The 12,794-nt window shown below is 49.7% G+C and overlaps 1 protein-coding gene across 1 annotated transcript; it reads left to right on the top strand.

Annotated features, from left to right (window-relative positions):
* Positions 1 to 5,329: 5,329 nt before the first annotated feature.
* Gpr27 (G protein-coupled receptor 27) lies at positions 5,330 to 8,092 on the top strand. Its single transcript, XM_075983359.1, has one exon. It carries the CDS (start codon positions 5,703 to 5,705, stop codon positions 6,837 to 6,839), a length of 1,137 nt encoding a protein of 378 aa, XP_075839474.1. The 5' UTR covers positions 5,330 to 5,702; the 3' UTR covers positions 6,840 to 8,092.
* Positions 8,093 to 12,794: the final 4,702 nt, after the last annotated feature.

Raw genomic sequence — 12,794 nt, 5'->3', positions numbered from 1 at the left:
TGAGGGTGCTTTGCATCTGCTCCCTAATGCTACAAAACACTGCATGCAACTGTAGACGGGGACCTTGAGTCTCTGAACATTTTCAGGTGATCTAAGAAATATGTAGAATACAGTGCTGTTTCTTTATCCTTCTCAACACTGTAGTCGGGGGTACGGTGTATTTGACACACACAACCTGTTGATGGCTTCCTACAATTATCTGTCCGTTGTTAATAATTGAGGAGTAGAGAGATGGTTCAGCGGTTAAGAGTACATGCTCTTACAGAGGACTCAGGCTCAGTTTCTAGCACCCACATCAGGCAGCTCACAACTGCCTATAACTCCGGTTCCTGGGGTTCCCATGCCTTTGACCTCTGAGGGCACCTGCAACACACAGTACATATACCCCCCACCCCGCATCTTTTAAAAAAAAAAGAATTGAGATATTCACCTTAACTGCCCACTTTTTCTTACACAATTACCACTCTGTGAAGTTGGGTATTCTTGGAGAAGTAACTAAAGGATGCACACAAAAGGCCCCAGTGCATCACTGCATCTAAACACACAACAGCTTCCTGATCCTGAGTATGTATGCTGATAGGAGGGTACTGACTGAAACCCTCTGTGTCCTCCCAAACTTACATGAGCATCCTCCTTCTGCTGCAAATCCTGAAGCCCGCATAAGAGGCAAGCCTGTCCGTGCGACCATACAGAAAACGTGACTGACTTCTGTGGCTATACCGGGGACAGTCCCAGGAGTCAGATCCTCCAGGCTATGAGCAGAAGTGTGTTATCACTTTTGGACAACAATCTAGCTTTTAATCAGGTCATAGTGCTGGTTTTACTTTAATACAAGTTGGGTCTTATATTGTATTATTTGCAATTCTCTTTTCTTGGGCCATTCATGGGATTGTATAACTATCTGCATTACTTGATTTCAGAAAATTTTCACCACTCTTTGAACAAATGCTATAGCCATGTCCAGCCCTGCTCCAATCTCCTCCTCAACTAACTTTGTCTCTGTGACTTTGCAGAGAACAAGGCTTGTGCACTCGTGGCATGAAACCAGTGACCACTGTATGTGGTCATGTGACATTACCTGACTGGTGCCCTAACTAACTGTAGCTTGGCCCACTTATATATTCTCTATGCCAACTCAAACTCAAGGCACCTTGTCATACAGTATGTTTCCGATACTTGCATTACAAACACAGAGGTAAATCCATAAAATCAAGGGGGATAGAACTGCTCCTTAGAAACCTAACTTCTGACTATGTTTCTGTCTCGCCTTGTTGGTGGGGTAATGTGGCCCCAGGTTTCATGGCAGCTCCTTGCTTCTTTAAGAGCGCCATAAATCTGGTGCATGTATTTTACAATACATGGTCATTCAAGCTAGTGTGTGCATGCATGTAGGCTATCTTATCTGGTGTTTTGTCAGCTGGGATCAAATTGTTCTTGTCTTCCGTCATTGCTGTTTGCCGGACTGAGCATCTGAGCTGTACAAGGCACCTGATACATCTGTCTCCAGTCATCATCTTCAGTGACCACTAATTAGTTACACGCCATCCGTGTACATACCTCGTGCTCTGCTTTCTATCAGTAGGTCTCCCTTAACTGACTCTTCCTCGCAACAGGCCTTTGAGATTCAGAGGCTCAGAGTAGAAAGAACTTTCCCAGGGGTACATAGATAACAGCTGATTTGGGTGTGAGCTAGGGTATATCTAATTCCAAAGCCTATTTGCATTCTTGAAGTTATGGCTGTCTGCCACAGAGCAGCCCCATGCTATGATCTGATGACCCAACATCCAATGGGACCAGACTCTGCCTCACTGCTTCTAAGAGTCAAGATGGGGCTGTCAATGCAACCTTCTCACCCACAGGCAAATGACCAGACAGAAACCAGAAGCAGTGGCCAAGATGGCTGCCATGATGACAGGACCCATGGCCACAGCTGCATGTGTCAAACTGTGCCAATCAGTCCCTTGGAACAAGCTGGCTTGTTCCAAGCCAGTCACACCATGTGCATCGAAGAGGTGATATGACTGATGGAGGGGGTTCCAACTCTCCTGTCTATATGCAGAATTACTTATAAACACAATGGAAAATTTTATTGGAAGAAAAATCTCATTTGCCTTTAACATAAGACATTCAACTTGGTGCATAAGAAAATATTTAAAAAGCCTTGCCTGAAGTGAAAAGAACACAAGTCGATCCTGGCCGATGAAATGTTAATGGCTTTTCCGTAAGTATTAATCTATTGGACAAACGCTGAGAATGAAAGCTGCAGACAAATGAACGCTACCCGTCATGATTCACATGTCCTGCTGCTGCTTGATTCTGTGTAAAGGATTAAACCAAACCTCAGATCCCCAAGAGAAGCGCATCAGACTAAATAGGCAGCAGTAGAAAAAACTATTTTTATAAACACATTTTTATATATAATATAAAGCACGAGGGAACTATGGATTCTTTTCCCACACCTTCTCTGAAGATTAGCTCTCTCCATTAGGGAAACAGACCCATTTAAACTCCATTTTTCCCCTCACATACAAACTAAACTGCAGACTCAGAGACCCTAGGAAATCAATACCCCATTTTGTAAATGTGAACATTCTAGATTTCAAGAGGTTAAATGACTTGTTGAGTGATTTATAGTCATAAAAACAAACGCTATCAATATTCCAACTCAGTGTGGAGGGGTCTGACCTGAAATGAGAGGACCTGGGCCCCACTTCTCAGTCAGCCATGAATGAGTCTGTAAAACCTCAATGTTGGATTAGCTGGTTTTGAACAGTCCTTCTCCCCTTGAAGGGGCTCTCATTCTCCGTCCTGAGCACTGGTTACTTACTGTCGGTTGTCTTTATAAACTCAGCCACTCAGAGAGTGGGCCTGGAGAGATGGCTCAGTTACTAAAGTACTCTCGCCTTGCAGAAGGACCCGAAATTTATCCCTAGACCCATGTTAAAATAAAAGAGCCAGGTATGGTTAAGTGTGCCTGTAATCCCAGTGCCAGGGAGGAGGAGCCAGATGGATCCCTGGGCTAGCGAGCTTGGCAGCCCAGTCTACTGGGCAAGCTCCACGCCAATGAGAAAGTGGGAGATCCTCTCTCAAAAACAGAAAGGAGGTTGGCACCTGAGGAATGCTGTCTTCCTGCCTATACACACACATGCACACAGAGAGCCCACATACAAACATGGACACTCCACATATGCACACTGCTTCTTCTGCAAAGTGGAGATTGCAACCACACATACGGCACATAGCCATGGCAATGACATTAAATAACACTTTGCTATTTAACAGTTTGGTATCTGGGTGCTCAGTGTATGGAATCTGCCTTTCATAACAATAAAAAGAACCCGCTGATGGTATCAGAGACTGTAAGAAATTTCCTTCTGTGGGCAAGCACAGCCCATGTGGTGGCAAGATCTCCTTGCCTAGGGCTATGCATCTGGCTTTAAACAAAGAAAAAAAAAACCTTTCCCATTCTCTCCCCGAGAATGGGAGTCTATCACTTTGTGCTTGCTTATGATGTAGGTCTTCTAGAAAGCTACTCAAGGGGGACCAACCTACATGCTAGGAACATTTCCACTTCTTCCTTCTTTCTCTCTCTGCCCGGGACGTCTGTAGCCCATTGTGATCACGAGGGTAGGGTATACTTCCAAAGACTTGGTCTGTGGGCCAGTAACAAACACCAGCAACCACCCACCTCCTGGTCTCTTATACCATGATCAAAACCCAATTCCTAACTAGGGCAAACATTGCTCTTTTTCTGTCTGTCACATGTATTTATAAGACTGCCTAGCCAGCCACTTCCCCTTGACCACTTAGGAGTACCAAGAAAGGCATTCCCTTTAGATTTCTGCAAAAATGTCCAAACTGTATCCAAAGGCCTTGCTACTCACAGTGGAACCAACAGTAAATATTGGTGCCACAATCTAGGCCCATTCTGGACATACTGGGTCAGAAAACGCATTTTAAGGGGATCCCCAGGGATTTCCAAATGCAGAGTCTGCGGCTCTGAACTAACTTTCAAGTTCCGTTCTCTTTATCCTGTAGTCCACATTGGCTTCCAATTTGCCATCTTCCCGATTCTGAGACCACAGGGGCAGGCCACCACAATATTTCCCTACCCTCTTAAACCCTGCTGGCAGAATAACCACGCTCATCACAGCTCTGCTCACACGCACCCTTCTTCTGCTCCGGCACCATCTGAGATTCCTTTTCTGTCACAGGCCAAGTTCTGACTCTCTGTGCTGGTGATCTTAGGAATGCCCACCAAGAGGCCCATTACGCATGTAGAGTGTTTCTAAATGCGTATATCTGAAAAACAATACAGCCCTTCGTTCTGGTTTTACCATGCTACGCAATAAGGAGAGTGATATAAGCACACACACACTCACATGCACAATATTTAGGGATGAGTTAGATGGACAGGATTTCTGAGAAGAAATAAAAACAGATGATGGGAAACAGTACAGTGCCAGGAAGCAAATGAACAGAAGCCAGTGACAGAAAGGTAGCCAGGCTGCTCCAAAAGCCTTAAGAATAGCCTGTTTATGAAGCTGGTGCAGACGCAGACAGACAGTGAGCCCAGCAGGATCAAAGGTGTTTAAGGACAAGAAACATGCCACTGGCCATTTCAGATTAACAGAGGAAATGGATAGCCCAGGAAACTCAAGGAAAACGCCTCGTTTCTTTCTGTGGTACATGTTTGGCTGAGGTTCCACTTAAGAGTTAGAAAGCAAGCATGCTTCAGGATCCCTGAAAGTCCAGTCCTCGAAATAGGACTAAGTAAAATTAAGAGCCTAGCTGGGCCACTTCCTGGATCTGGACTCCTTTGCCCTCTAAACCTAGGCTTCCTGGGGGTACCTGATGGGTTTTGGAACAGAAGCAAGTTTGCAGTTGTTGCTGGGTGTGGGGGTGGCAGGGGATGCTCGTCCCCCGCGGGCTGCCGCCCACATCAGGCTTCACCTGGGTATCCGTGTTCTGTGATAACCCGCTCTGTTGCTCTCCATCATTACCACCTTTCCAGAAGAAGGTTCATTCCAGACATCCCTGTCCCCTCTTCCCCCAGGCCTCCCAGATCCTGCCACCCCAAGCCACCGTGTCCCCAGCTCCCGGCCACAGTGACCCCAGCACTGGCGCCTGACGCCACCTCCGCCGGACCCCCGTTTACCTGGGGCCAAACGCGACTTGTCGCCACCTCGCGTCCTGGGCCCTGCCTCCCCTCCCGGCTGTCGCAACGGCGCCCCCAGCCCAGCCAGGCCCGGTGCGGCGCGGGATGCCTCGGCGGGACTGGCGGCGGCGGCCACGCTGCGCGCTCCGGCAGAGGGGAGGGGGCTCGGCGGCGGCGGCGGCGGAGGCAGCGAAGGCGGTGGCGAAGGCGGCGGCAGCGGCAGCGGCGGGCCCTGCGGGGGGCAGAGCCAAGAGGCGCGGCGGCAAAAGAGGAGCGAGAGGAGGACGCGGAGCATGCGGGGGGCTGCGGGCCTGGCCGCAGTGAAGCCCGCCGCGCCCAGGGCGCAGGGAGTGGCCGTCGCCTCCCGCGCGCACCGCGGCTGAGATGGCGGCGGCGCGGCCGAGGCGCGCCGAGCCCCCGGGGCAGGGCCTCCCGGGTGCCGGCTGAAAAGCCCCGCGGGCCCGGGGAGCTCACGCGGCGGAGCACAGGCCCGGGAACGGCCTACGGAGAGCGGCGAGGGCCGGCGGGGAGAAGCGCGGCCGCGATGGCGAACGCTAGTGAGCCGGGCGGTGGCGGCGGCGGCGGGGCCGAGGCGGCCGCGCTGGGCCTCAGGCTGGCCACGCTCAGCCTGCTGCTGTGCGTGAGCCTGGCGGGCAACGTGCTGTTCGCGCTGCTCATCGTGCGGGAGCGCAGCCTGCACCGCGCGCCTTACTACCTGCTGCTCGACCTGTGCCTGGCCGACGGGCTGCGCGCGCTCGCCTGCCTCCCGGCCGTCATGCTGGCGGCGCGGCGCGCGGCGGCCGCGGCGGGGACGCCTCCGGGCGCGTTGGGCTGCAAGCTGCTGGCCTTCCTAGCCGCGCTCTTCTGCTTCCACGCGGCCTTTCTGCTTCTAGGTGTGGGCGTCACCCGCTACCTGGCCATCGCGCACCACCGCTTCTACGCCGAGCGCCTGGCCGGCTGGCCGTGCGCCGCGATGCTGGTGTGCGCCGCCTGGGCGCTGGCGTTGGCCGCGGCCTTTCCGCCGGTGCTGGACGGAGGTGGCGCGGATGACGAGGACGCGCCGTGTGCCCTGGAGCAGCGGCCCGACGGCGCCCCGGGCGCTCTAGGCTTCCTGCTGCTGCTGGCCGCGGTGGTGGGCGCCACGCACCTCGTCTACCTCCGCCTGCTCTTCTTCATCCACGATCGCCGCAAGATGCGGCCCGCGCGCCTGGTGCCCGCCGTCAGCCACGACTGGACCTTCCACGGCCCGGGAGCCACGGGCCAGGCGGCTGCCAACTGGACGGCGGGCTTCGGTCGCGGGCCCACGCCACCTGCGCTGGTGGGCATCAGGCCTGCAGGCCCGGGCCGCGGCGCCCGGCGCCTCCTGGTGCTGGAGGAATTCAAGACAGAGAAGAGGCTGTGCAAGATGTTCTACGCCATCACGCTGCTCTTCCTGCTCCTCTGGGGGCCCTATGTGGTGGCCAGTTACCTGCGCGTCCTGGTGCAGCCGGGCGCTGTCCCGCAGGCCTACCTGACAGCCTCGGTGTGGCTGACATTCGCGCAGGCTGGCATCAACCCGGTGGTGTGCTTCCTTTTCAATCGGGAGCTGAGGGACTGTTTCAGAGCCCAGTTTCCTTGCTGCCAGAGCCCCCAGGCCACACAGGCCACCCTCCCCTGCGACCTGAAAGGCATTGGTTTGTGAGGTGCGCTCTGCCACCCAGGCTCCCTCTGGCTTCGATTGTGACCGCGCTTCTTCCCCTTCTGTCCCGTGTCTGGTTTTTCTCCGCTGCCTTCACAAGACTCTCAAAGTGGACACGCACTTGGATTGTACAGACTCCTGTTCTGGGGGCGGGGGAGGGGATGCCGTGGTCCAGTTCCGTCCTTCTAATTATACTTCCCTCCTGGCGGTAGGCCCTGCAGTCTTTTTTGTACTGGTACCGACTTCTTTTCTTCCACGTGTGATTTTTTTTTTAAATAAAGGCTACACTGGTTTTATTCATGCAAAGTTTCCTAGAGACCATGGCCAGTTTTCTACAGAAGCTATTTTTGACAACCTCAAGTGGCATTACCTTTGATTGCAGTGAAGGAGAGAGAGCTAGGGGATCTTCTATTGGAGATGGAAGAGAGAGACGGAATTGTCTGAAGTCCCCTCTGAATCACAGGGCACAGGACTAGGTGTGCCTTGTTTGCAAGTGCGGGGAACTTTCCCCAGCGGTGACACTGGATTTGAAGAGGAAAGGGGCATGGGTAGGAAGGCAGTCACTTTTGAGTCAGCTGATAAGCAAGGTTTGGAGCCCTGTTTATATTCCTTTAAAAAGTACGCATCAGCAGTAGCTGCTCTGTATATCAATCTTGAACGGAAATGTTGTGACTTTTAAACAGTAAAGTGTTTTGGATAGTAATGTGGAGAGAAAAAAAACAGTATTGCATGTGTTTGTATTGATCGGGAATTGCAGATGGGGCGGGCTCTGGAGGGCAGAGAACCATAGGTTGGTTTGGGTTTGGGGTTTGGGTTTTTGGTTTTTGTTGTTGTTGTTGTTTTTTTCCCCAGTAAAAAGTTAAAATACTTTTGTGGAAATGGCTTGTGCTTTGATAAGCCCAGTTTTGCTCTGTCTTATAAAGCTAATTTTCACTCTGAAGACCTTTGTCCGTGGTAAAAAGAAATGGGATATAATGGTGCCTCTCCCAGGAGACAAAACGTTTTCCTGTGGTGTTTGCTGAGTTAGGTGGTGCTGTTCTATTGATAGCTGATTTAAATGATTAATAAGAACTATAATTTAAAATACTATCTCTTTGTTAGACATTGTCATTTGGAACTGAAGGACTACATTGCAAGTACTGTATAATACTTTTTGCTTAAACTGCTATGTTTTTATTAATGTAACTTGCGTTTTGAAGATTTCTATCTGTACTTCTCTTTGCATTACATAAATACACCAGTATTTTCATTCTGGAGTGGCTGTGTTGTTGTTGTTGTTGTTGTTGTTCTTGTTGGGGGCCAAGTCCCTTTAGGCTGTGGCTAAGGAGCTCACACTCGGTCATTTAGTATGTGCTGCCCCGGATCAGGTTTCTGGTTTGGATCTTAGCATTTCTGAGAGATTTGGAACCCTTTGTGAGTGGGGGTGGGGATTAGTGCGTGTGTGTAGAGTGTATGCCTTTGCACACAGAGGCCAGTTGGCCGCTATTGGTCTTTCTCTGTTACTCTCCATGTTAGTTTTTGAGACAGGGTCTCTCACTTGCCAACTGGCTGGCTTGTAATCCCCAAGGACCCTCCTATTTCCACCTCCTCAGCACTGAAGGTGACAGACAGGTGCACCCAGATTTTTACTTTTTATGTGAACTGGTTCCCACTGAGCCATCTCCCCAGCTACTGCCTTTTAACTTGGGAGTGCAAGGTAAAAATGGGCAAATTGGGGCTGGCGAGATGGCTCAGTGGTTAGAGAACTGGCTCCTCTTCCAGAGGGCCTGAGTTCAATTCCCAGCAGTCAAATGGTGGCTCACAGCCATCCATAATGAGATCTAGTGCCCTCTTATGCCCTGCAGACATACATGCAGGCAGAACACTGTATACATAATAAATCTTTTTTAAAAGGGGGGGAGTCATCTCTTTAAATGAAAGAAACAGTGAACAAATACATACTATTTTAAATGGTTTTAAACACAAAAGCAATGTGTTAAAGATGAACCTCAGTAGGGGAACATTTTCCTAGTCCCAGCCAGGCCTTGAGTTTGATTCCTAGAGCCACAGGAGGAAAGGTGATTTTAAAAAAGAGAGGTATGACCAAAGTAATCATTTTTGATATAATGGACTTAATAAATCTGTGGTTTATTTTGAGCATAGTATTAATTATTGAACACTAACTCCGAGAGAGGTGAACAATAAGACCCTGTGGGCAATCTTTTTCTAATCAGCATTATTTTATTCTGCTTGGGAAAGTTGAAGACCTGTTCTATTTGGAAGACTCCTTTACTCTCTGTGAATTTAGATCAAATAAAATTCTGCCCTTGGGTTTTCAAGAGGGGCAGGGCAAATAAACCCTCTGCCACACTTCTGTCCAAGTGAGGTCACCAAAGCCAGGTTTTATTCAGATTATTTAGTACCTGCAAGCCACAGGACCCCACCCTTCACTGTGCGGCCTTCACCTTGAGTTATTCCAGCCTCAGGCAGCGTTTAGACTACAGCAGAGACAACCTCACCTGCTGCAGCTGGGGCCCCTGAGATCCTGGGATAGTTTCAGAAGAACTAGATTGACTTGTGTACACAAGCTAGTGGTTCCTGTTGGGGTGTGCTGAGTCAGGGACCCTTCTCTGGGGAGAAGTCGTCTTCCACAGCCCTCCATTGTTTCAAGACAGGACTTACTTTCTACATGCTGGGTGCGAACTTGGTCACAGAGGAAGGTACGGTTTCCAGTGAGGATTCGAGGCAGAGCAGCACAAAGCGGTCATCAGGGGAAGTGCAGCTGTGTCCCCAATACTCAGCTCCTTGTGGCAGAGCAGATACAGCGCACTCAGGGAAGCCTCAGTGAGATGGCTCATTTTCTAATTTGGGACATTAATTCAGCACACTCCTCTCCCCAGGGTGAGCTGAATGAGCTGTCCCTATACTCAAAGCAAAAGAAAAAAATAAGCTATGTATAGAAATCTCCATCTGCACTTCCTGGCATGGATTTATTGAGTATAATCAGGTTTAGGTCTTTTGGTACCCTCTGTCAAATAGCTTTACAGAAAGAGTAGAACTGTGTAAATTGAAACCTGGCTTTCTTTTTTTTTTAAATGTGGGTACGTCTAGAAAAAATTGGGAGCGTGTAACAAACCGGTAGCCATAATAATAAGTAATCTTTGGATCCACTGTCGGCTTTGTCAAATTGGTTTCCATTCTTTTGATGTGTGTGCCTGTGTATGAGTGCGTGCATGTGCGGTACACACGAGTACATGCCAAAGCGTGCGTGCGGAGGTCAGAGAAGAGCTTGAAGAAGTTGGTTCTTTCCTTCACCGTGCGGGTCCTGGGGATCAAACAACGTGCCAGGCTTGGTGAGTGGCCAGCGAGCTCCTCTGCTGACCCGTCTCACCAAGCCACCTCTTCTTTTTTCCCCTTTCCTTTCTTATTGCTTCTCTCTCCCCCATCTCCCCCTTTCCTTTGTCTCTTTTTAAAGAATGGAAATATAATTTTTCAGCACATTCTTTGGTCTGGCCATCAGCCCCCTGTCTTTCAGATGTCCTGCCCTATAGGAGCGGTGAACTTCTAGGTCTGCTTTGCAGCGTCCTTGTTTCCTTGGTTTTGGTGGTGGTGGTGGTTTCATTTCTTCAGCTGAAATAGCAATAGAGAAGACTGGACCCTGCTGGGAACACAACCAGTCCCCAAGTGCCGCAGGCCTGGAGCAGAGGTTTAACAAGGACTGTCTGGGTCATCAGTCAATGCCAGCTCTCAGAGGTGGTCTTAGCCATCAGATGGTGACATCCCCAATCATTCAGACAAACTGTGGACATGACACGCAGTCCAGCAATTCCACAGGTGTCTCAGCCTCTCCTAATCCTTATTTCTGCCCACACCTCCACTGACACGCAACTCAGCTTCCTTGTTCTTTAGCATCTTTGTTTCTTCCTCCATTTTACTCTCATGGCCCAAAGTTCCAAGGAAGATGAAACCCCAGCCGAGAGCTCAGGTGGGTCGCTGAATAGGCGGGTTGCACTTCTTCTCTTCCTAACAACCTTCTGGACTGGGTGGACCATCTTTGTTGTCATGGGAGAGCGTTGGCGGGCCCTACATTCCCTTTCCACATTCCCTTTCGAATTGCCTGTGGGTTTACTTTCCATGCCCTCCACCCCTGCCTGGGGATTCCTCCCTATTTTATGTCCAGCAGGGTGATAGGGTTTGAAATGGTCAATATCTCAGGAAGCATGAACACAAGGAGACTGTACAAACAGCAGCGCCCCAGGTCCTGCCTGGACACTGGCTCTGAACTAGACCCAGGCCAAGGACTGGGAAATCCTTTTTGTCCGGCTAAAATGTCCTCACTTCATTCCCTCCAGGAAGGCTGTGCCTCAATTCATGGGACACACGGTGTCTTCTGCCCCCCCCCCACCAACCCTCAACCTCTCCTCTGCCACTCTCTTGTCCTCTAGCCACCACAGGTCATTGGCAGTGTCACAGACATTAGGATTTGCTGCTATGTCCAAAGAACTTACTGCCCCACCCCTCTGAACTACATGTTAAACTTTCAGACATAAAGAGTGAATGCTTCCCCTCCACATAGGGTGGACTGTATCCCATGGTGCACCGTGGTAGAGACTGAAGGCACTGTTGTCATGAGCTCTTGTTGCCTGGAGCAGCCTGGAGCAGGTAACTACTGACTTACTGTCTCTCTTAAGCATCTTAAACTGTCAGGACACTGAGTGGCTGGGTTGTGAAATGCAGCTGCCTCCAAATATTCTCTCTGATCATTGGGGAGACACTTCACCCATGCAGGCAGTCAAGACCAGTGACCTTTATTTAGGTCCCTCTTCGTGAAGGGTAAGGAAGACAATGGGGAGCTGTCCTTACCCACTGTGTCAGCTCTCTTTCCATACCAAGTTTCTCCTTGGTCTCCAACTTGAACACAAGTTTTAGGGTTCAACCTAGCTGCTAAAAAGTCCTCTTTCCCCTTTTTACTCATTCTCTTTGGGGTGAGGATGTGATGCTTGGAGCCACAGCAGCCCAGTTATCTTAAGACCACGAGGAGAGAGATACACTATGATTTCAATGAAGGCCATAGACCTTATTAATCTCTAGACTTTTAACTTTGAAGTGAAATCAGCTATGGTTTCAGTCATTACAAGGATTCACAGAGCTCACTAGCTGGCAAGGGTAACCTACTTATAGAGTCCCAGGATAGTAAGAGACCCTGTCTCAAAAAAATGGTGTAGGGACTGGAGAGATGGCTCAGCAATTAAGAGCACTGGCTGCTCTTCCAGAGGTCCTGAGTTCAATTCCCACCAACCACATGGTCTCTCACAGCCGTCTACAATGGGATCTGATGCCCTGTTCTATCTGATGCTCTCTTCTGTCATGTAGGCATGCGTGCAAATAGGGTACTCATGTGTGTGTGTGTGTGTGTGTGTGTGTGTGTGTGTGTGTAAATATGTGTAAAGCACTTGATGAGCAAGCTAGAAGGTCAGAAGAGCCAAGTTCATCCACAGTATTGATGCAAGCATATGGTTGGTGTGGCGGTCAGACTGTAACCACAGTACAAGAGAGCTAGAGACAGGATCCTGAAGTAAGCTGGCTAGCTAATCTAGCTCAACTGGTGAACTCTGGGTTCAAGGGAAAGATCCTGCCTCAATATATATGGTGGAGAGCAACTGGCATCCAACACACGCATAACACCACACATGTACAAACATGCACACATACATATGCATACTAAAGAGAAGGTAAGAAACTAAAGTAGATAGTGCCTGAGGGTGTCCTCTGAGCTCCACATGGATCCTTACACATCTGCACATTTGTACACTTATGCACCTGCACACACAGACACACATACAAAGTTGGATCCCAAACTCATGCTTTCTACCTATCAGATTGTCCTATCTTCTACTAATAATCTGGACCTCAGAAAAATAATGAACTAGGTTTTTGGTTTGTTTGTTTGAGTCAGGGTCTCAATGTGTGCAACCTTGA

Source organism: Microtus pennsylvanicus, chromosome 8, assembly GCF_037038515.1.
Source record: "Microtus pennsylvanicus isolate mMicPen1 chromosome 8, mMicPen1.hap1, whole genome shotgun sequence".
NCBI lineage: Eukaryota > Metazoa > Chordata > Mammalia > Rodentia > Cricetidae > Microtus > Microtus pennsylvanicus.
This window is presented reverse-complemented; position numbering and strand designations above follow the sequence as displayed.